General features: G+C 44.5%; 2 protein-coding genes across 7 annotated transcripts in view; one reads left to right on the plus strand and one right to left on the minus strand.

Annotated features, from left to right (window-relative positions):
- ACACA (acetyl-CoA carboxylase alpha) overlaps window positions 1–22,761 on the minus strand; it is a 281,140-nt gene that overhangs the window by 232,428 nt on the left and 25,951 nt on the right. For 2 of the 5 annotated variants that reach the window (XM_070478616.1, XM_070478615.1), the window contains exon 1: window positions 7,058–7,081. The exons of 1 other annotated variant lie outside the window; for it this stretch is intronic. Coding sequence is in view for 1 of the 4 variants with exons in the window: in XM_070478624.1 (XP_070334725.1) it covers window positions 7,058–7,170 (113 nt within the window). In the remaining 3 variants the exon portion in view is untranslated. Of the gene's footprint in view, window positions 1–1,878; window positions 2,150–7,057; window positions 7,260–22,761 lie in introns of those variants that run through there. 2 more of the 5 variants (XM_070478618.1, XM_070478624.1) reach the window with 2 other exon arrangements.
- C17H17orf78 (chromosome 17 C17orf78 homolog) lies at window positions 10,433–22,551 on the plus strand. Of its 2 annotated transcripts, XM_020885211.2 has the most exons (7): window positions 10,433–10,531; window positions 12,180–12,266; window positions 13,022–13,267; window positions 16,938–17,063; window positions 18,916–19,040; window positions 19,875–19,997; window positions 21,698–22,551. In XM_020885211.2, exons 1-7 carry the CDS (start codon window positions 10,474–10,476, stop codon window positions 21,773–21,775), a joined length of 843 nt encoding a protein of 280 aa, XP_020740870.2. In that variant the 5' UTR covers window positions 10,433–10,473; the 3' UTR covers window positions 21,776–22,551. The 2 variants fall into 2 exon arrangements, with proteins under 2 accessions (XP_020740870.2, XP_020740871.2); XM_020885212.2 differs by lacking the exons at window positions 16,938–17,063; window positions 18,916–19,040; window positions 21,698–22,551 and having other exon boundaries at window positions 19,875–19,986.

The raw sequence follows: 22,761 nt of genomic DNA on the forward strand, positions 1-22,761 counted from the left end.
CTGAAATAAAGTCATTAGGTGGGCCCTAATTCCAAATGACTGGGGGCCCTACAGGAAGAGAAGATTAGGACACAGATACACAATGAGGGAAGACCATCTGTGAATCACAATCGATGAAGCCTTTACCAGATGTAGCTGTTTTGCTAGAGAAGATGGTCAACTACAAGCCAAAGAGAGAAGCCTAAAAATAAACCAACTCTGCTGACATTTTAATCTTGGACTTACAGCCTCTACAACTGTGAAGAAATAAACTTCTACGGTTTAAGTCACCCAGTCTGTGATACTCTATCATGGCAGCCCTAAAAAAAACTAATACAAGTTTCCAAATACCAAATGGCTTCAAGGTTTTTTAAGAAGGTTAGATTAAGGTATCAGGGATTTTCCCCCAAGCATTTCAACCTTAAAAATGGTCTGTCACTCTACTATGGGAGAAATAAGAAAAGTCTGAGGGCATACCTATCTTTAAGATATCCCAATCTAGTTGGGAAGACAAAACAAAACACCAAAACATAGAGTGTCTAGATCTTGCTCTTTAATTGATAACCATGTAAGTTTTAGAAGACCCGTACATAAAAAGGGATAAATTCTCAAAATTAAGTCCAGAAATACATAAGCAGTATGTGTGTCACTCCAGGATATTTTGGCGCTTCATTGTCAATTCTACCTCAGTTTGAGGTAGTCTTTCTCAAAGTATGTTCCACTGGCCACCTGAAACAGAATCAGTCGGTGCTTGTTCAAAATACAGATTACCAGCCCCACTTCAGACTTTTTTTTAGGCAGTAATTATTCACCCTGGAGTTAAAGAACAGTAGTTTAGGATTTATCATTATTGTTCCCTCTCTGATGTCAGTGTCTCCAATGAAGAACAGCATGTCCTACACATGCACAAACTAGACAGAAAAGTCTGGCAGGTCAGGCCAAAGTTGAACCAAGGTAGGAAAGAATGTGCCTGAATAGAAAATGGACCCACAGGACTTCCCTGGTGGTCCATCAGTTAAGAATCTGCCTGCCAGTGCAGGGGATGCAGGTTCAATCCTTGGTCCGGGAAGATCCCACATGCTACAGAGCTACTAAGCCCACGCACCACAACTGCTGAGCCCACAAGCCCCACCGCAATGAGAAGCCCATGCACTGCAACGAAGAGTAGCTCCCCACTCACTGCGCCTAGAGAAAGCCCACGAGCGGCAACCAAGAGCCAGCACAGCCAAAAATAAAAATAAATACAAAATAGTTATCATTTTTTAAAAAGTAGATGGACCCTCAAAGAGCACCGTCTCCTGGTGGCTGTCTGGCCACGGTTCCAAATTCCTTAAATGGCAGAGTCAGTGATAGACCTTTAGAACAGTATTCTTGCCTGGGAAATCCCATAGACAGAGGAGCCTGGCAGGCTGCAGTCCATGGCGTCACATGGGAGTCGGACACGACTCAGCAACTAAACAACAGCACAACATAGGGGATATAATACGATGTTATTTCCCACTGGCCCCCAATACAGAACACTTACACTAATCTGGCTTCCAGCTCTTGCCTTTCTTATCTTTACTTTTGCTTATGCTGGCAAGATTGTCCTGCCTCTTTCCTAATTTTCTGCATTTTTCTATAGTCTGTGGGAGTCCCATTTTCTCAAAGAAGATCTCTTTTATTTCTCCAGCTCCTACTGATGATCCTTCCTTTGAATTCTACTAGCAATCTGGTCACTACCACATGGTTCAGCATTTACGGGGCTAAAAATTCTTTGTGGGTATGCTGGTTTCAGCTCTCCAGCTGAATTTTAATCGTCTTAAAAGCAGAGAGCATTTCTTACACTTTGGTATTGCCCTCAATAGCTAGGTAGAGCTATTCATACCTCACTGACTGAAAACAAAACTGGCTCTGTACCTCAGGGACCTCTGTGCTTCCAACGTCTGCTTGTCCGTCTTCAGGTCGCGTCTGGGAGGCAAAAACCTCCAGAAGGATACTTCACAGATGGACAGACTTCAAGAGAGTCAGTGCCTTGACCAGAACTGGGGCTCTAGTCGTAAGATACGAGAAAAAAGAAGACAAGAAGGCCTGATCAGAACACTGTGTTCTTCGACTCTGGTCAGCCGTGCAGGTTTGTCCAGGGTTAAGAGCCTGACGGAACTTCACACCAAAAGGTCAGAAACCATCCGCAGGGAAGGCCGCTTTATAACTCTGGTCCTGATGATGAAAGACAAGATTACACAATGAGAAAGACAGCGTTCGCCAACAGAGGCTCCCCACGGTGTTTTCACATGGACGCTTGAGTTTTCACAAGGCATTTCAGCTTCTCCTCCCTCCTTCTTATCCAATCGCAGACACTTTCAAGGCCTAGCTGTCCTATCTATAATTGGCAGTCACCAAAACCTGGCTGCCTTTTGCATGACACCTCTAGTATCTTTTCTTTTGGCTCTGCTGGGTCTTCCTTGCAGCGCGTGGGCTTTCTCTAGTTGTGGCACAAGGGCTTAGCAGCCCTGGAGCATGTGGAATCCTAATTCCCTGACCAGGAATCATTCAAACCTGTGTCCCCTGCATTGGAAGACAGATTCTGAACCAGTGGACCATCAGGGAAGTCCCCAGTATCATTTTTTTTTTAAAGCCCTTTCTAAGTCCTATATACTTCATTATTAAATACCTAGAGAAGTCTTAAGTGGACCTTTATCTGAAGGCAGGGAGGCTAACCTGTTTACGTCTTGCCTTTTCTTGGGATTCTGACATTTCACAGTAATCAGCTTTAGAGCTTCTCATCTCCGACCTCACTCTACTGCAAGCCCATGAGAGTGCTCCCGGAGCGCTTCCTCCTGGTCCTGCCTTACTGTCTCTTCAGCTTCTCCATCATCTCTGTCTCTCCTGAGTCTGACTTAGCTTTCTCCTGCTACATGTTCAGACCTCACCTGTCTATCCCAAATAAATACCCTCACTCCCCACCACTGCTATTACATGTGCGTGCATACTAAGTTGCCTCAGTCATGTCCAATTCTGTGTGACCCCATGGACTGTAACCTGCCAGGCTCCTCTGTCCATGGGATTCTCCAGGCAAGAATACTGGAGAGGGTTGCCATGCTCTCCTCCAAGGGATCTTCCCAACCCAGGGATTGAACCTGCGTCTCTTAGGTCTCCTGCATTGGTGTGTGGGTTCTTAACTGCTAGCACCACCTGGGAAGTACCTACTATTATGTATGAAACATGATAAATAATAAAATACAACACTAATCATTTTTGAAGAGCTTTTACTTTCAAGGAAAACTGAACCATCACTCAACTTCCTTTCATCCTTTTCATCCCTTCAGTCTTCTTTAAAATAATTTTTAAAATTTTATTTATTTTTGGATGTGCTGGGTCTTTGTTGCTTTTCTCTAGCTGTGGTGTGCGATCTTCTTATTGTGATGGCTTCTCTTGTTGAGGCGCATGGGCTCTAGGGGGTTCAGGCTTCGGTAGCTGCGGGAAATGGGCTCAGTTTTCTGCCACATGTGGGATCCTCCCAGACCAGGGATTGAACCCATGTCTACTGCACTGGCAGGTGGATTCTTTACCACTGAGACACCAGGGAAGTCCCATCCCTTCAGTCTTAAAGTTTCCCTCTCTTATAACTTGGAATAGAAGATTTCAGTGTCCCTGCCTTTTTAAATCTCACCTCTAGTTAACATACTAGACCAGCAGGTTTATCAGTGGACCTGCTTCACTGATATGCCCAAATTTCTTAATGGAAATGAAAAGAAAGAAGTGGAAACCAAAAATGAATGAAAATAAAATGTAATTTAAGTCAATGAATGAGATGGCCATATCGATTGGCTAGTATAGTTCTGGGGGTGAATACAGAGAAGCAGTCCTGAGAAGTACTGGTTCTTGGTATTGGCAGTCTTAGCCAACAGCGAAGCAGGGAGGCTGCCTTCCCTGTGTTCTGCACTGTAAAGAACTGAGCTCTTTAATCAGGTAAACCAGGTTTCACATCCTGACTCCATCACTTAATTAGCTCCATGACCTAGAGCAAATGACCCCCTTTCTGGGCCTCAGTTTCCTTGTCTATAAAACTGAGATAGAACACCTACCTTGTAAGGTTGTGTTTTGGATTAAGTGTTATAGCCAAAATGTAAAGTTTCTAACACAAAACTTGGAGGCAGGCTAAAACTATTACTTCCCCCTTTCCGTTCCCCTCTCCATGTCCCACTAATGTTCAGTATAAGAACAGAATATCCTATGGATGCTCAACGGATTCAGGAATGATTACGGTATTAAGTTCACTACCCAACCCCGGCCCAGGGCCAATATTCCCAGAGGAACAGAGCATGTGATCAGAGAACTGGGCTTACATCTGAACCTTTTACCCATACTTGGAGGGAGCAAGTAAACAGAAGTGGCTCTGGCCTGAACGTCTGAGAATGAACTGAAAGGCTGGCAATGTGAGCGTTCGCCAGGCCCTGCAAAGTCCCGTGGTTGTACCACACTAAAAAGGCAATTTGGCCCCTGTGGGACAAAAGGAACTTTCATATACTGTCAGTGGGAGTGTAAATGGGACAACCTCTTAGAAAACAGTTTGCCATTAATTAGTGAAGCTGACCATACCCTGCATGTGCTATAACCCAGCTTCCAGTTACGGATTTATACTCTGGAGAAACTTTCAAATGTGTCCCAGGAACATTTTCTCTTCTGGTCCCAAATTGGAAACAACCCAACATCTCTCAGCAGTAGAATGGATAAATAAGCTATGGTGCAATCCAAAGAGGAGGGGATATGTGTATACATGTGGCTGATTCACTTTGCTATACAGCAGAAACTGATACAACATTGCAAAGCAACTATATACTCCAATAAAAATTTAAAAAATAAATTATGATACCTTCATACAGTAAAATATTATAAAGCAATGAGAATGAACAAACTACTGCTGCAAGAAACAATATGGAAGGATTTCACACCCATAACGTTGAGCAAAAAAAAGCCAGACACAAAAGAGTGTGTTTCTTCAAAAATAGGCAAAATTCACTTGTGGTGGTAAAAATCTGAATCATGGTTACTCCTGATGAGGGGTGGTGACTGGGAGACAACACAAAGAGAAGAGGATCCACTTTGTGTTATATGCAATAAAAAGTTTACTTTAAATTACATAGGGTGTGATCTATCCATTTACATAAGTACAACAGCAGGTAAAAAGTATGTAAGTACAAGAGCAGGTAAAAAGTACAAGAGCACTAAAAAGTAATTTTTTAGTTATTAAAATTAGTAAATATTAGTTATAGATAGTTTACTATTTTTTAAAAAGTCTGGGAAACTGATGATTGGGAGAAGGGAAAGGAGTGTGACCAGAGGGATAGACATATAAAGAGCTTCTCAGCCACTGTGAAAGTGAAAGTGATAGTCACTCAGTCAGGTCCGACTCTTTTGCAACTCCGTAGACTGTAACCTGCCAGGTCCCTCTGTTCACAGAATTCTCCAGGCAAGAAACTGGAGTGGGTTGCCATTCTCTTCTCCAGGGGATCTTCCTGACCCAGGGAATGAACCGGGTCTCCTGCATTGCAGGCAGATTCTTTACTGTCTGAGCTACCAGGAAAGCTACAGGCCATGTTCAATTTCTTACTCTGGGTGATGGTTACATATGTTCATATTATTATTACTAAAAATATGCTTGGTTGGATTTCTCTGGTAGTCCAGTGGCTAAGACTCTGCATGCCCAATGCAGGGGTCCTGGGTTCAATCCCTGGTCAGGGAACTAGATCCCACATTCCACAACTGAAGACCCCAAGAACTACAAATAAGACCTATTATTTAAATAAATAATAAATATTTTTAAAAATATGCTTATGTTCTATATACTCCTCTATAGGCATGCTATATTCCACAATAAACGAATTAAACATAAACCCAAACAAATAAAAAATACACACTCTTAAAAGATAGAGTAGCAGAATGTAGCACTGAGATCATTTTCAAGCTGGAAGAGCCCTTTGAAAACATCTTGTCCAACCATCTCATTCAAGAAACTGAAACAGAAGTCAGAAAAGATGAGTGTCTTACTCAAAGTGACTCAGTCGATTACAGAGCCTAATCCGGAACCTAGGTGAGCCTCCTGTCTTCTGGTCAAGTGCTCCAGATACCCATCCAGACTCACCCCATCAGCTCTAGTTTCCTACTGTCTTCAAGTCGCATCTCTCATTTTCACACTCCATGAACCTCACTACCTTACAGCTTGTTTTCCTCCTAAACTTGGAAGTTTTGTGGTGGGGAAAATGAGATCAGGAAGGAGATTGCCCCCTCTATAGATATTGCAAACATTTAGAAAACCACTCAAAATGTTGAGTAGAAGGGGTGGGAAAATCTAGTCATATAGAAACAGTTCTGTGTCTGTTTCTCCACTACTGGATATTCTGACTCATTAATGAAGATCTCTGGCTTCTCTGTACCCCACAGTAACTCGGCTCCAACCTGCTGGCTGACTTCCGGGAAGGGTCTGAGAGAGACAAAACTCTGCCGGGGAGTTCCCTGGTCCGGTGTTTAGGGCTCCTCACCTCCACTGTAGGGGAAGTTCCCTGTCTCTTTGCCTCCACTGTAGGGGGCACGGGTGCAGTGCCTGGTTGGGGAACCAAGATCCCATGTGCTTCGCAGCATGGCCAAAAAAAGAAAAGAAAACTCTTCTTCTCTTTGTCCTGGCTTGTTGTTGTTCAGTCACTAAGTCATGTCCAACTCTTTGAGACCTCGTGGACTGTGGCACGCTAGGCTCCTCTGTCCTCCATAACCTCCTGGAGTTTGCTCAAATTCCTGTCCATTGCGTTGGTGAACTCCTAGCACAAGCTTTGTTTTTGCAAAGAGTGAGTTCTTCTGCCACCTAGTGACAGAGAATGAGAATAGCCCTCACAGCCTTTCCTACACTTGCTCCAAGGGAGCGGGACTGAAGCAGGCTACCCAGATGCTAATGGACAGAAAATTTCAGACAGAGCGACAGACAGCAGGGAAAATTGTCTGCTACCAGAAGGGAGCAGAGAACCATGCAATCGCGTTAATGAACTAGTAAGCAAAAACCATGAAACCGAGGAAAAGCAACGGAACCCCTTCACTCTCTACCCACCTGCCCTGCCAGGAGAATCTGGCAACGGAGACAGCGCTGCTGTGGACCACTGAAGATGATCTGAGGCGCTGAGGTTCTCTCCACTTGCCTTGCTTCACTTCGTGCCCTTCCATAGGTAGATGTCTTTCAAAGATGACCTACACTTCTTCACCTCCAGTTCACTCTTAAACCCCGGCTACGTCCACCAACTCCGCTAGAACCGCTGTTAACAAAATTGTTAAATCCAGTGAACATTCTATCCTCCTTATACACTCCGCTCAGCATTTGACCAATTCACAATTCCTTCCTTGAAATACCCTCCTTTCTTGGCTTCTAGGACATCCACTCTCCTGGTTTCCTTAGCTCAGATGCCACCTCCTCATAGAAGTCTTTTCTGACTCCCTTACTTAAAGTGGCTTCTGGGAATTCCCTGGTGGTCCAGGGTTCAGTCTGAACTTTTACTACCGAGGGACCAGGTTCAATCCCTGGGTGGGGAACTAAGATCCTGCAAGTCATGCTGCACAGCCTAATAATATAATAATAATGACTTCCCTGGTGGTCCAGGGGTAAAGAATCTGCTTGCCAATGCAGGGGACACAGGTGTGATTCCTGGTCCGGGAAGATTACACCAGTCACGGAGCAACTAAGCCCAAGTGCCACAGCTACTGAGCCCACATGCTCCAGAATCCGTGCTCCGAAACAAGAGAAGCCACTGCAATGAGAGGCTCGTGCACCGCAACCAAAAGCTGCCCCCGACTCGCCACAGCTAGAGAAAGCACGGCAACGGAGATCCAGCACAGCCAAAAATAAATAAATAAAATTAACTTACTTTTTAAAAAGTAGCTTAATAATCAAGTGGCCTCTGTCAGTTCTCCACCTCACCACCCTGTTGCTTCATGATGATTATCACAATCTTTAATTATCTTGTATACGTATTTGTGTGTTGCTTATTATTAGCCCCCTACTCTATTTGGGGCTTCCCAGATGGTTCAGTAGGAAAGAATCCACCACTAATGCAGGAGGTGCAGGAGACATGGGTTCGATCTCTGAGTTGGGAAGATCCCCTGGAGTAGGAAACGGCAACCCACTCCAGTATTCTTGCCTGGATAAACCCATGGGCGGAGGAGCCTGGCATGGGGATGCAAAGAGTCCCCCATGGACAGAGAACCCATGGGGTCACAAACAGTTGGACAGGAATGAGCATGCAAACATGCACGCGCTATTTTATTTTCAACTGTTTATTGTCAGCTTCTCATCATTTCACATGGAGAAGGCAATGGCACCCCACTCCAGTACGCTTGCCTGGAAAATCCCATGGACAGAGGAGCCTCGTAGGCTGTAGTCCCTGGGGTCGCTGCTAGTCGGACACGACTGAGCAGCTTCGCTTTCACTTTTCACTTTCATGCATTGGAGAAGGAAATGGCAACCCACTCCAGTGTTCTTGCCTGGAGAATCCCAGGGACGGGGGAGCCTGGTGGGCTGCTGTCTATGGGGTCACACGGAGTCAGACACGACTGAAGCGACTTAGCAGCAGCAGCAGCAGCATTTCACATGTAAGCAGATTTGGTTGGCTCACTGCGAGAAAGGTGTCTGGCACACAGTAGGCACATAATAAAGATGTGCAGCGTGAAGGAATGAAAAGAAAGGCACTGTGGCTGCATGCTCAGCACTTCTTCCCCTCCTTCCACGTTTCAGGAAACACGTCTTTCAGGGACACCTCTGTCCTTTCTGTTTTCCCACCAAGATTTTCCTTCATGCTCCACTTAACCAGATTGCAACCTGAATTAAAATGTCAGGAAACAGAATAGTACTTAAATTATGATTTGACTTAGATCTTATGAACTCCCTTATGGAAAATTCCTTGAATCGAGCTCCCTTTATATCATCAGAGCATCACCCTCTAGAACCAACTTATGCATAGTCACTGGAGTAAGTGCACTCACAGTGGGTAAAGCGACCGCAGAGCCTCTGGATTCAGGCAGAGGGTCTGAGTAGATCTTCATTTCTGCTTTATCATCCCCCTAGCCATGTTGCCACAAGGTCTAAAAGTATTACAGGAGATGGACTGTTATGCTGTTGAAAGTGATGGTAGCTGCCATGTCTGACTCTTGGCAACACCATGGACTGTAGCCTGCCAGGCTCCTCTGTCCACAGAATTCTCTGGGCAAGAATAATGGAGTGGGTTGTCATTCCCTTTTCCAGGGGATCTTCCCAACCGAGGGATTGAACCCGGGTCTTCTGCATTGTAGGCAGATTCTTTACCATCTGAGCCACCAGGGAAGCTCCCTATGCAAGATATATACTCTTTATCAAAAAATACAATTTTCAAAGAATCTACAATAGTTATGTTTAGGAAAGCCTTCCCAAACTGCACACAGTATCACTCTTCTAGTGCAGTTAGCTCTTCTCACTTCTCATCCCAACAGTCGTGTGAATGTGGTCCACCTACAGTCACGACACTTTTTTATCTGGTAAATATTTGTTTGTTTCTTTTTGGCTGCATTGGGTCTTGGTTGCGCCACACAGGACCTTTTCACTGTGGCACATGGGTTCTGCCTTGAGGTGTGCAGGCTTCTCTCTAATTGAGGTGTACAGACTTAGCTGCCCCATCGCATGTGGGATCTGAGTTCCCCCAACAGGGATCGAACCCATGTCCCCTGCATTGCAAGGCAGATTCTTAACCACTGGACCACCAGGGAATTCCCTCACTTCACTTTTCAGAAGTGTGAAAATGTGCACAACTAGACAGGTACATCTGTGCTCAGGTAAGTTTATGTGTATAACAGTGAATGAATTCTAGAGATGACTGGGTTGGAACGCTCCATTTACAGAGGAGAAAACTGTAATTCAGAGAAGTCAAGCAACTTTCTCACATTGATACATTTAACTGCAGGGGCTCACCTGGAACCCTCTTCTGATGATTCCCAGTCCTGCACCCTCTCCAGTGTAACTCACTGAATCAGTCCTAGCTGTCTGTGCTACTCTAGAAATCATTTTCCTTAATAGAAATCTCAGCACCTCTTTATGTTGGTGTGTAAATCTATGTGCCCGTGTCAGTGAGCATGCAGCGAATGTCTACGTGTCTCCCTGCGAGTATTTGTAAAGCATATCGTGTCAAGCATATCACCTCTGTTTATGCCCTGTTTATGCCCTTTCTCCAGGGGAAACCTCTAGTTACAGTTCCTTATGTCCCCACCAGCAGTGAAGTCAGGTGAAGATATCCTGAATCAATCATTAACAAGGAAACTTGGTTGTCTCTCCAATAAACTCTATTCCTGGGTCCTGAGAAAATGTGGCAGATCAATTAGGGTGGAACCAGACTCGCCCAGGGTCAAACTTAGTTATAGGGCAGTGAAAGCATTTAGAGACAAGGCTGTGAGTGGTGGTGTCAGACCAGCCACATACAGTCTCTACAAGGAGAATGTGCTCAAGCTAACATGGATACCATCTTTGTTTTCAGCCTGATCATCACATCCTATGAGGCTACCAAAAAAGGTAAGTACTCTTCTGGCCGACTGTCCTGAGAAATCCTGAGAGAGGCCTAGAAAGTATTTGGGGGTCTATTCTGTCAGATAAAGACACAGGCAAAACTCAGCATGTGAGGCTTTCCAGTCACCCCAGATAGCCTCTAAATAGAACATATTAAACTCAGAAAGACAGCTGTCTGTTTCATGGGAGGAAGTCTTCAGAGAATGTGATGCATTCTTCTATTTTGTTCGTGTAACTAACGTTAAAATTCCTTTCACTGTTAGAGAGCTTTCTTTGCTGGAAGGTGTTGTCACAGTTTCACTAAGACTCCCAAATTCATAACCCCTCATAAGATATCTTCCTTTTAAAAATTATTTATTTATTTATTGGCTGCACTGGGTCTTCGTTGCTGTGTGTGGGTTTTCTCTAGTTGTGGTGACACAGGCTTCTTATCACAGTGACTTCTCTGTTGCAGAGCACGGGCTCTAGAGCATGCGGGCTTCAGTAGTTGTAGCACATGAGTTAGGAGTTGTGGCTCACGGGCTCAAGAGTGTGGGCTCAGTAGATGTGGGGCTTAGTTGCCCCTCGGTGTGTGGAATCTTCCTGGATCAGGGATCAACCCTGTGTCCCCTGCTTTGGCGAGTGGATTCTTATCCACTGGACCACCAGGGATGTCCAGATGTCTTCCTTTTCTAAAGCATTATGTCCTAAAAGATGGGGATGATCTTGGGGGGGGGGGGAAGCTGAGAGAAAAGGTAATGTGAGGGTACCACTCACTGCCCTTTAATGAGCTTCCCTGGTGGCTCAGATTATTAATAATCTGCCTGCCAATGCAGAAGACTCGGGTTCGATCCCTGGGTCAGGAAGATCCCCTGAAGAAGGAAATGCCAACCCACTCCTGTATTCTTGCCTGGGAAATCCCATGCACAGAGAAGCCTGGTGGGCTACAGTTCATGGGGTTGCAAAGACCCAGACACGGCTGAAGCGACTAAACAGCAGCAGCAGCAACTGCTCTTTGATAACTGTTTACTTAAAACATGATTTTCCAAGTGTCATAAATGACTCATCTCTAAAATTAGCTCATCAGAGCTAAGGCCAAACAGCATGAGGTGCGGCAGCAACAAATTTAACAAATGAAGAACCCTGTGACTTATGTGCCAAAAAGCATAACTGTGACCTATGGTTCTATGTGAAGCTAGAGAGATACCTTGTCCAATGTTACACTTAATAAATAAACTTTCAACAGTTTTAATATAAGAAGGTAGATGGGACAGGAAGGGGAAGTGATAATAAGCAGTGTTTGAAGGAATGGGTTGGTTCATCTTTCATTAACTTAGTTAACTCTTATCTTTTCTCCCCCCTAAGGATAATAAACTGGTATTTAGTTTTATTTATACTTTGCTACCTCCCACTTGCATAAATCTTAAAGTTCTGGGAATTCCCTGGCAGTCCAGAGGTTAAGACTCTGAACTTCCAACGCAGGGGGACACAGTTTGTTTGGGAAACCTGCATGCTGCAAGGTGCAGCAAAGAAAACAATTGGGGGAAATGTCTGATCTCCCCAACTTCAAGTTTTATGAGAAGAAACTGCATTCTCTTTTTATCTCCCTCTCCAGTGCCCAGAATTCCAAAGAGAAAGGACCAGTCAATCCTTACCTTTTTTCCCCCTCCCCCAGAACTCAGGGATAGCAGCTGCCAAGTGGGACCACTGCCCGATCTCTTCCCAAAGGATGTGAGAAGCATCAGAGCTGAGCTAACTCGAGGTAGGCAATGGGCCCTTCCTGAAGAATCATTTTGCCACCCCAGGACCTTTTTTACCTTCAAAAGATGCTTGTCTCCTCCATTCTGAGCCCAGCTCTCAAACACTCTATTCTAAAGCTATCGATCCCGAGGGGCTTTCTGGAAACCTTTGTTTTTTTCTTTTCTGGCTATGCTGCATGCAGGGATGTCAGACCAGGGATGGAAACTGTGCCCCTGTAGTGGAAGTGTGGAGTCCTGATCACTGGACCATCAGGGAGGTCCCTGAAAACCCATTTTTAAATTAACTGTTATGGAGACTTCCCCGGTGGTCCAGCAGTTAAGACTCTGTGTTTCCAAGGCAGGGGGCGCGGGTTCAATCTCTGGTTGGGGAACTAAGATCACATGTGCTTTGCCACATAAATAAATAATCAGCTTCTGTTAAAAAAGATAAACTCTTACGAACTAAGACATAGCAACATAAATCAAAGAGATGGGGTGAAGAAAGAGGAAGCAGATCTCAGGTCCCTCTGTGTTAGAGAAAACAACTTAGGAGCATCTCTCTGCACTTACTACAGTCACCACTGGTCTTCATGGGACCCATGGCAGGAAGGGGGAGAGGCAGCGCTTATATATTTAGTACCATAGACACATGCTGAGGAAGATCTGATGGAAAAAGAGAAGAAAGTACAGTAATGGGTCGTGAATAGAAGTGGGTTGGAGGGGCACCATTCAGATTAAGAACTGGCTTCATTTTCCTCTCTTGTTTTTCTCTTTTCAGAAGCTCAGGCAGAAGCCAAAAGGCCCACATTCATCCAAAACCAGACTGTGGCTACCTTGCAGTGTCTTGGTTCTGGGAGCAAAGTGAAAGTTAACCTTGTACATTCAGGAAAAAGGCAAAAGGTCAAGCACATTCTGAAGAACCTGAGAGTCATGACTGTTCCCTGCAGAAACAGCACGACCCCCCCAAGCTGCTACCTAACTCCTGCATCCAAGGTTCAGGCTGGATTCCTTGTGACGGGCAAAGGTGAGGTTAGAAGCTGGGATGGAGGTAGGCACTCACTTTGAATTGACATCCTTGGAGGCAGGTGGAGCTTGAAAGTGAAAGTGTTACTCAGTTGTGTCCGACTCTTTGTGACCCATGGGCTGTAGCCGCCAGGTTCCTCTGTCCATGGAATTCTCCAGGCAAGAACACTGGACTGGGTTGCCATTTTCTTCTCCAAGGGACCTTACCCACCCAGGGATTGAACCTGGGTCTCCTTCATTGAAGATTCTTTACCATCTGAGCCACCAGGGAAGCCCCCTAAGTGGAGCTAAAGTCTCAAGGACTTGGATTAGCCTCTTCTTTAGGCAAATCTATGTAAATCTTTTAAATGTAATTTTAGGGCATGGATTAAGCTCTTTGGCATTTGATTAGTATTAACTGATTCCTGCTGTCTGTTCACCCCATGTAACACTGTGGGATACAAGAGCAGTAACATCAAACAAGTGTTTATTCTGATATTATCACCGTTGACAAGTTACTTAATTTCTCCAATGCTCAGTTTCCATAGCTACAAATGAGAGATTTGACTAGATGGTCTAATTTCTAGGTATGTAAGCCCCCAGCAATATGTAAGGCCTCTTAAATAGCCTTTTCAAGCTGTTAGTATTATTGCAGAATAATCTCTAAGATTTCCATTTAAATATAATGTACCTAATGCTTCCTATTTAAAACAAATTATTTTGTAATAAAGGAAAGCATCATCTCCTAAGTTGTCCATGTCATCAATCTGGATTTTTGTAGAGCTTCTAAAAGTGAGGGAATTCTTGCTCAAATATCCTTAACCAAAGAAAAGCTAATGTTGAACTGCATCAGCACTGGGAATGGAGTGTGTTTGTGTTTACAAACGTGTTCCATCTGAATACCTAGCAGAGGAGGCCTAAAAGGGAGGAGATGCCCACGGGGATGAACATTAATTGAGACAGTAACTGAGAACTCTTTGTTTTTGGGCGCGCTGGGTTTTTGTTGCCGCTTGCCGTCTTTCCCTAGCCGCAGGGAGCGGGGGCCTGCTCTCCAGTGGCTGTGTGCGGGCTTCTCCTTACAGCACCTTCTGTTGCGGAGCACAGGCTCTAGAGTGCGGGCTCAATAGTTGCGGTGCACGGGGTTAGTTACGCCCCTCAGCCTGTGGAATCTTCCCGGACCAAGGATTGAATCCTTGTCCCCTTCGTTGGAAGGTGGATTCTTAACCACTGGGCCACTAGGGATAGGGAAGCCCTGGACATTAATTTACAAGCTGGGAAGAACTGGAAATACACTGACCGATGAAGCCTATTAAGTAGGTTTTGAAACAGTGCCCCCAGGAGGTAGAAGAAAAGCCACACTGAAATACCATGATCCCTGTGGCTAGTGGGCACAGTTAGTTCTATTCAGGGAGCATCTGTAGGTTTTGCCTCCTCTTTCTTTTTTTAAATGTTGGTTGGTTGGTTATTTATGTTCTGGCCACACTACACTGCTTGTGGAATTGCTGTTCCCTGACCTGGGATCGAACTCCCGGCCCTCAGCAATAAAAGTGCACAACCCTAATCACTGGACAGCCAGGGATTCCCCTTTCCTCCTCTTTCAATCATAACATCACTCAGTTTGCCAGGTGTTTTTCACACCTGCTTCCTCGTTTTTGTTACCTATCTTCACAGCACTCCTGTGAAACAGACCAAGAATTATTTTGCTATAACCACCCTGCAGAGAAGGAAACGAAAACTCAGAGAGAACTTCTGTTACTTGTCCAAAGTGAGATTTATTTACCTTTATCTCATCCGACCTGGAAACACATCAGTTATCACTCCACAGAACTGACTGGCGCTATGATGGAAAAAAAATTCTATGTAATTCTCTCGCTTTCCCTTTTGAGCCTGTTGACTCTGTCTCTGGTTATCTTTGCCAACAGTCTTCCTGATTAAATAATAATAGGACTAATTCCCCTGCAATTCGTGTACAGTACCTGGTACTGTGCCCACTAGTCTCTAAAGTAAAGAACTGTCATTTTCACATAGACTCAAGACCTGGGAGAGCAGTTCAGAAAAGTCAAGTAGGACGTACAAACCTTAATGTAATAGGCAATGACAGGAGACCATTAAAAATAGAATAGGAACCACTATCTGAATTGGGTTAGATCAATTCTGGAGGCATGTGAAGGTGGCTGCAGACCACAGCCAGCATCCATCCGCATTCCATCTTTTCCACGGCTGTCTGAGTCCCTGTCATCTCTCACTTGGATTCTGCAAGAGTCTCTTAGCAGGCTGCTCTGCTTCTATCAGGTGCCCCTCTACTGTCCATTTCCAACTCAGCAGCCCACTGATTCTTTAAAAACAAAGCCATCCATCCGATCACTTCTCTGCAAAAAGACTCGCAATGGATCACCATTCCAAGCAGAACAAAAACTGAAGTCCTCAAACTGGCCTGCAAGGCCCAGTGATGTGGACCTGTTTGCTTCAGAAACTCCTTCATCCCCTACGAACTGTCACTCACTCCAGTCTCACTGGCTTATGTGTTTTTCCTCTAAAACTGTAACAGAAATGGAAAAAAAAATAAATAAATAAAAGGAAAAAAAAAAAACTGTAACAGGCGGGACACACTCTGGCCTGGGCCTGTGACTGTTCCCTCTACCTAAGTTCCCCAGCATCTGTTTGACTACTCCCCTCACCTCCTTCACATCTTTGTTCAGTCCTCATCTTCTCAATGAAACTCCGGTAAGTTGCCCAACCACTGCCCACCTGCACCCCCCCACGCGGCGCTCTACTTTCTTTCTTTCCATAGCACTCATCCTCTTCTAACCAACAACACAGAACTCACTGTACTTACTGTCTGCTTATCCATGTCCTCCCTCAGTCCTCCTTCCCCTTTGCTAGCTCCCAGGCTAGAGTGTGTTCAGCTGCTATGTCCACAGTATGGAAGCAGACCCTGGCACAACTAGATATTCATTTCTTTAATGGTTACTGATGTGGCTGCACCAGGTCTTAGTTGCGGCACTCAAGATCTCCATTGCATCACGGCGCATGGACTCTCGTCACATCCGAATGGGCTTAGTGGCTGTGCAGCATGTGGGATCTTAGTTTCCCATCCAGGGATCAAACCCACATCCCCCCGTATTGCAAGATGGATTCTGAACCACTGGACCACCAGGGAAGTCCCTAGATCGTCATTTTAAAATATATGCTGAAAGAATGAAATTGAGGGGTGCGTGAAGCTGAGTGGTCTCCCCTTCTTTCAGTTCCTCCTCTTTTTCCAATTCTCTCTCAAAGTCATTGACTTAGACTTCACTCACTAGACAGACCTGCCACAGTCATTAAGGCGAACTATACTACTTCAGTCCTTCCTTGGACTTTGAAGTGATCTTTTTTAAAGAAGGGACTTTCAACAGTGCCATATCTTCCCATCCTTATTATTATTATGGCTGTATGAGTGATAAGCCAAGAAAACATGGTCCACTCCTTCATTCTGATTAGTCAGAAGCATCAAGGGATTTAATCCATATCTCATTACTATATCCTCACTCATTCTTTCCTGTTATCAAGGCCTTGAACCTATGAACAGATCAACAGAGCCACAGTGAGAAGTTTTATATCAGCTGGGTAAACTCAGGGTTTTGTCAGGTGAAATCAAAGCCAGGATAAAGTTTTCTCAGCTGTCCCTTCATTGTTTCTTTCTTGTTTTACAGCTTTTTTACCAGGGGTCTCTCAGTGTAAGGTCTATCCGGTGATGGGGGCTTCATCAGAAACTTATCCCTCCACTACTACCTCCATAACTCCTGGAAAAAAAGGAGAGAAAACTACAAAGATTGATGGTTTTTCTAGTCCTCTGAATCAAGGTACAGAATGTGTAGAGGTGAGACAAGAACAGACAGAAAATTTCTCAGCCCCAGCACTAGCCTGGGTCTCCGAGAATTTTCCTGGAAGTAGAAAAGCTACATACAGTTTGCATGAGAATATCACTCCATTTCTTATGGGAAAAAAATCAGCTTCTCTGTTAAGAAGGTCCCAGAAATGTCTGTAGTTTGATACTTTTAATAATCCTTCACCTCCACACAAGTGAGTTCACCTTGTTGCCAGATTTGGGTACAACATACAGGGTTCTGGTGTAGTGGGTAAGATCCAATGTGTGAACAGAGAGACAATGTTTAAACTCTAATCAATCATTACAGTGATGACAACAACTAAGAAGCATGTCTTTATCTGCATTAACGAATAGCCCTCGCTAAATTGGCCAGGACTCAAATTCTGTAGGATTCCAGTTGGGTTACTTCCCAGTTCCAACAGGAGAAATGTAAATATGAGATTAATAATAACAAAGATGCTTATGAGCCATTTGTCCCCAAATTTGGCTTATGACCCCAAAATGATGGCAATTCACTGAAAGTCGCTCAGTCGCGTCCAAATCTCTGTGACCCCCATGGACTATACCGTCCATGGGATTCTCTAGGCCAGAATACTGGAGTGGGTAGCCTATCGCTTCTCCAGGGGATCTTCCCAACCTAGGAATAGAACCAAGGTCTCCTGCATTGCAACTTGGGTCTCTTTATCAACTGAGGTATCAGGAAAGCCCCCTAATCCTACTATGCCCCACTAAATTGAAAGGAACACAGAAAAGTTGATTTGCTAATCCCATGTGGTATGTGTGCTGGGGTACAAGGGCAGAGGTCCTGAGAGGGTGGCTAGAGACAGACTCCCTCGTGTAGCTTTGCTTCCCATGAAAGCAGTGCAAGAATCAGTCCTCCCAGCAAGCTCACTCCTGGGCACACACCATGATAAACCGTAATTCATAAAGACACATGGACCTCAATGTTCATAGCAGCATTATTTACAATAGCTAGGACACAGAAGCAACCTAGATGTCCATCAACGGATGAATGGAAATAAAGAAGTTGTAGTACATATATACAATGGAATGTTACTCAGCCATAAAAAGGAATGAATTAAGAGTCAGTTGTAGTGAGGTGGATGAACCTAGACCTGTTACACAGAGTGAAGCAAGTCAGAAAGAGAAAAACAAATATCGTGTATTAATGCAAATATCATGGAATCTAGAAAAATGGTACTGATGAACCTGTTTGCAGGGTAGGAATAGAGACACAGAGAATGGACCTGCGGACCCAGCAGAGGAAGGACGGGGGGATGAATTGGGGGAGTAGCATTGACATATATACATTACCATTATAAAACTGATACCTAGTGGAAGTTGCTTTATAACACAGGGAGCTCAGCTTGGTGCTCTGTGATGACCCTAGAGAGGTGGGATGAGGGGAATGGGAGGGAGGCAGAAGAAGGTGGGGATGTGTGTGTGTGTGTGTGTGTGTGTGTAGCTTATTCATGTGGTACAGCAGAAACCAACACACCATTTGTAAAGCAATTATCCTCCAATTGAAAATTTTAAAAAAGAATCAATCCTACTTGATCATGGAAAAATTCCAAATTCTAGTAAAGGCGACTCTGGGAAGAAACTGAAAAGGAGGTGAGGGCAGAGGCCATGCTGCCTACCCCCACTCCTGACTCTGAGTCTGAACTGGAAATTCAGTTTCTGCCTCTGAAGCAGGCTGGGCCCCTCTTGGTCTTGTGAACCAGGAGTCCTGCAAGTCAAATGTCAGTCTCTTTCCTCTCTTCAGTTCTCGCTTCTCCCTGCCCACTGCTCTCTCCTTTGAGACACAGATGAGAACCTGGAGAGGAGGAGGAAATGGAGCATCGTGGTCAAAGTTCTGATTGCAGTCACCTTGTTTGTCAGTGGAATCGCCATCACCGTGTTCGTCATTTTTGAGGTCCCATGCCCTGTAAGTTTGCTGATGTACTGGGTCCTTGGACTTGATCTATGAAGCCCTCCTTCTGTCCCGGAGGCAGGCGTAATGAGAAAAGCACCGACTTTGGAGTGTGGACACACCTGCCACTCAACACTCACTAGCTGAGTGGCTTGGAGAAAGTTGTTTGCCTTCTCCAACCTCAGTCGCCTCATCTTTAAAACGGGACTAATGATATTTGCCTCTTATGGTGGTTAAGAAGTTCCAGTGAGATTCTGTGAGAAAGGTTTCTGGCACATAGGTTGCTGTTTAGCCTCTAAGTCGTGTCTGACTCTTTTGCAACCCCATGGACTGTAGCCCACCAGGCTCCTCTCTCCGTGGAATTCTCCAGGCAAGAATACTGGAGTGGGCTGTTATGCCCTTCTCCAGGGGATCTTCCCGACCCAGGGACTGAACCTGAGTCTCCTGCTTGGCAGGCGGATTCTTTACCTGAGCTACCTGGGAAGGCCCCTAGCATACAGGAGGCGCTTACTAAATGCAAATTCCTTTCCTATGTGGTACTTGGACATTCTCTAGGGAGGATACAGCCAAGAGGAATGAATATTTGCTTTTCTTTAGAAGGGATGATTCTTGGTAATTCTCTGGTGGTCTAATGGTTAGAACTCTGCACTTTCACTGCCAGGGGCTGGATTCCATCCTTGGTCAGGGAACTAAGATTTCAAAAGCTGTGTGATATGGCAAAAAAAAAAAAAAGAGAGAGAGAGAGAGAGAGAGAGATGATTTTCTTTAAATCGTCTGATGTGAGGTTTGGAAGATAATCAGATGCATACCAGCCACCTGAAGTTAATACCAGTCATTTTCCCCCTTCAGAGTCGATGCCAACGAATCAGAAAGCTATGCCAGTGCCAGCGGTTGTGGAGAAGGCCAAGGAAGGAAGACCAGCAACCTGGGACAGCTGAATCCCAGCCTGAGTCTCAGCCCAAAAAGGAAAGTGCTTTCTGTATGGCCATTGCCATTTGCCTGGAGAAAATGGGGTTCATGTATAAATTTTGGGAGACAGGGAGCTGCTTCAGTTGTGAAGCAAATGTGGGTAATTCTTTTATGTGTCAGGAAAAGGGCAGGTACAATATTGCTATAATGCAATAGGGTACTTACTGAAAATATCTACTTCTGGGGATCAGATATAATGAATCAGAATGGCTAGAGTGGGACCAGGAATCTTATGATAGACTTTTAAGTACAGGTAAATTTACTATGAAATTAATGAAGCTTAAATTCAGGACCCATGGGACCTGCACACAGGCCTTGTATCCAATTTTGTACTTTTTATAGTTGTGCTTTTTATTAAAAAAAAAAATCATCCCTGAAATTGTTAACAGGTACAGAGCCCACCATTTATGTCTCCAAAGGCTGGACGCAGCTTCTGAATATAAGAAATTGATGGGTGCCCTCTCTACATCTACAAAAACATAATGAAGCAAAGAGACAAGGTCTCCAATACTTTTTACATTAAAGAGGATGGCTGTTTTTGTAGAATTACAGCACTGAAAATGAGTCTCAAAGATTATCTAGTCCAGGGTGGGACACATGCTACCACCCTTTTAATTCCATGTTAACCGAAAATATCAATAATCCAGGGACCTCCCTGGTGGTCCAGTGGTTGGGATTCCAAGCTTCCAATTCGGGGAGGGGCGTGAGTTCAATCCCTGGTCAAAGAACTAAGACCCAAAATGCCACGCAGCACAGCCAAAAAATAAATAAAATAATAATAAGAATAATAAAATAACTTTAAAAGAAATTTTACTAAAAAGCTTCTATGTGCCAAGTTCCCTCTGTTCAAGAGGTTTACAGTCTATGTTCTAAACAGTTAAGAATTTAGAAAACACATACAAAATCAGATGGGGAATGGATCAGGTATAATAACAGTGTAATGGGATTAGTAAAAAATATTTGGTCCATGGACTTCCCTGGTGGTCTAGTGGTAAAGAATCCACCTGCCAATGCAGGGGGCACAGGTTCAATCATTGGTCCAGGAGGTTTCCACTTGCCACGGGGCAACTAAGCCTGTGCACAACTGCTGAGCCTGTGGTCTAGGGCCGCTTCTCTTCCGCAACGAGAAGCCTGTGCATTGCAACTAGAAAGAGCCCGTGCACAGCAATGAAGACCCAGTGCAGCCAAAACCAAATTTAAAAATAAATTAAATATTATATTAAAAATAAATATTTTTTAATTACAAAAAAATAAATATCTGGGTCCACATTGCCCCAGATCTCTGTAGTGGTGGTTTAGTCACTAAGTCATGTTGACTCAGGTCTCTGCCCCTTCTCAAACACAGTGAGATTGTTCGGGCTGGATTCCAGGAATGAAGTAGAATTCCTGTGCATCTGGGACCCAAAATAGCTGCACATCCAGGGCCCTTTCCACTCAAGGCAAACAGGTCAAGCAAAGGGTGGCTGGGCTGTTTGCTAGGAGGTTACAGGTTCCAAAAACTAGCTTCTCATGCATAAGGGCACCTTGGTGATACTTTCTCAGTGTAAGCATAATAACTTTTCCTAAGATTAATGGGTAACAAAGAGGCAAAATGATGTGTCCTTGGAACTTTATGGGGTTCTGTACTAAAGCATCTCTTTGTTGGTCCATAAAGAAATATCTATTTGTGTCCTTTATTTTTCATATTTGATTTCAATCCACAGGTTGAACAAGATGCTCCCAGTTCATCAAGTCCCAAGAAAGCTGTAGAGATCACCGTGGTTCGCCAGACATACTTCTGAAAAGTTCTGCTCTGCCTCACATGTTGGAAGAAGGATAGTACACTGTCTTCTCCCTACTATTAATCAATACGGGCAGATTCTTGCTAATTTTACCCTCCTATCTTCAGCGGGAACATTACGATCAGACAGCAATGCCAGATCAGTGAGGAGAAAGCCCGGACTTATAGTCAGAGTTACTCTAATGTATTTTCTACTGACTCAGCCACAAGCCTTTGAAATTCACTTGGAACTCAAACGAAAAATGGGCATTTTTTCATCTCATCAAATGAAAACAAAAGGTCTTCCCTCTAAGTGCTATATGAATGGACATATTGCTCTGACAAAAGGTTTAAACACAGTCTCCGAGGAACTGAGCAGAGCAGCCCCTGGTGCGGCACAGTGACCTCCGCTGACCTCACTTGCCCTGGCTCTCAGCCAGCTGAGGGTGGGGCTCCTGTTTTCCCTCCAGCAATCACTGGGCTTTAAACCTCTGCCCCAGCTCTCCACTCGCTGGGGAAGGGAATGTGACCCTGAGCATTCCAAAGGGCCTCCCCGTGACTCATCCCCAAGGGCATACAAATGGGACTCAGACAAGATCTCTTGATAATGCAGAATTCCTGATGTGGAATTATACTGTACCATCAGGGTGAGCTGCAGACATTCACAAGCAATCCAGAGCAATGCAATTATGATGTTCTTTCTCACAGAGGCATGGCTCGGAGTCAACCCTGACCTCACTAAGAGTTTAGTGAGAAAGTGAAAAGGCTGATTCTTTAAAAAATAAATACTTAACGCAACATTTATTGTATTTCTTACCTGTTGTATCTTCCTTTCCCTTACTTCAGCTAAGAGACAGTTCAAGAAAGGCTCAGTTTATATGGAACGTCCCTGGTGCTCCAGTGGTTAAGAATCCACCTTCCAAAAAAAAAAAAAGAATCCACCTTCCAATGCAGGGGATGCTGGTTCGATCCTTGGTTGAGGAACTAAGTAAGATTCCACACGCCTCG

The sequence above is a fragment of the Odocoileus virginianus genome, chromosome 17 (genome assembly GCF_023699985.2).
Source record: "Odocoileus virginianus isolate 20LAN1187 ecotype Illinois chromosome 17, Ovbor_1.2, whole genome shotgun sequence".
Lineage (NCBI taxonomy): Eukaryota > Metazoa > Chordata > Mammalia > Artiodactyla > Cervidae > Odocoileus > Odocoileus virginianus.

Excerpts from the sequence above, each read along its gene's own strand:
- C17H17orf78 (XM_020885211.2), top strand. The coding sequence starts at position 10,474 with ATGGATACCATCTTTGTTTTCAGCCTGATCATCACATCCTATGAGGCT. Across the intron at positions 13,268-16,937 it reads ATTCCTTGTGACGGGCAAAG|CTTTTTTACCAGGGGTCTCT; the intron begins GTGAGGTTAGAA and ends CTTGTTTTACAG. Across the intron at positions 19,041-19,874 it reads TTTTTGAGGTCCCATGCCCT|AGTCGATGCCAACGAATCAG; the intron begins GTAAGTTTGCTG and ends TTCCCCCTTCAG.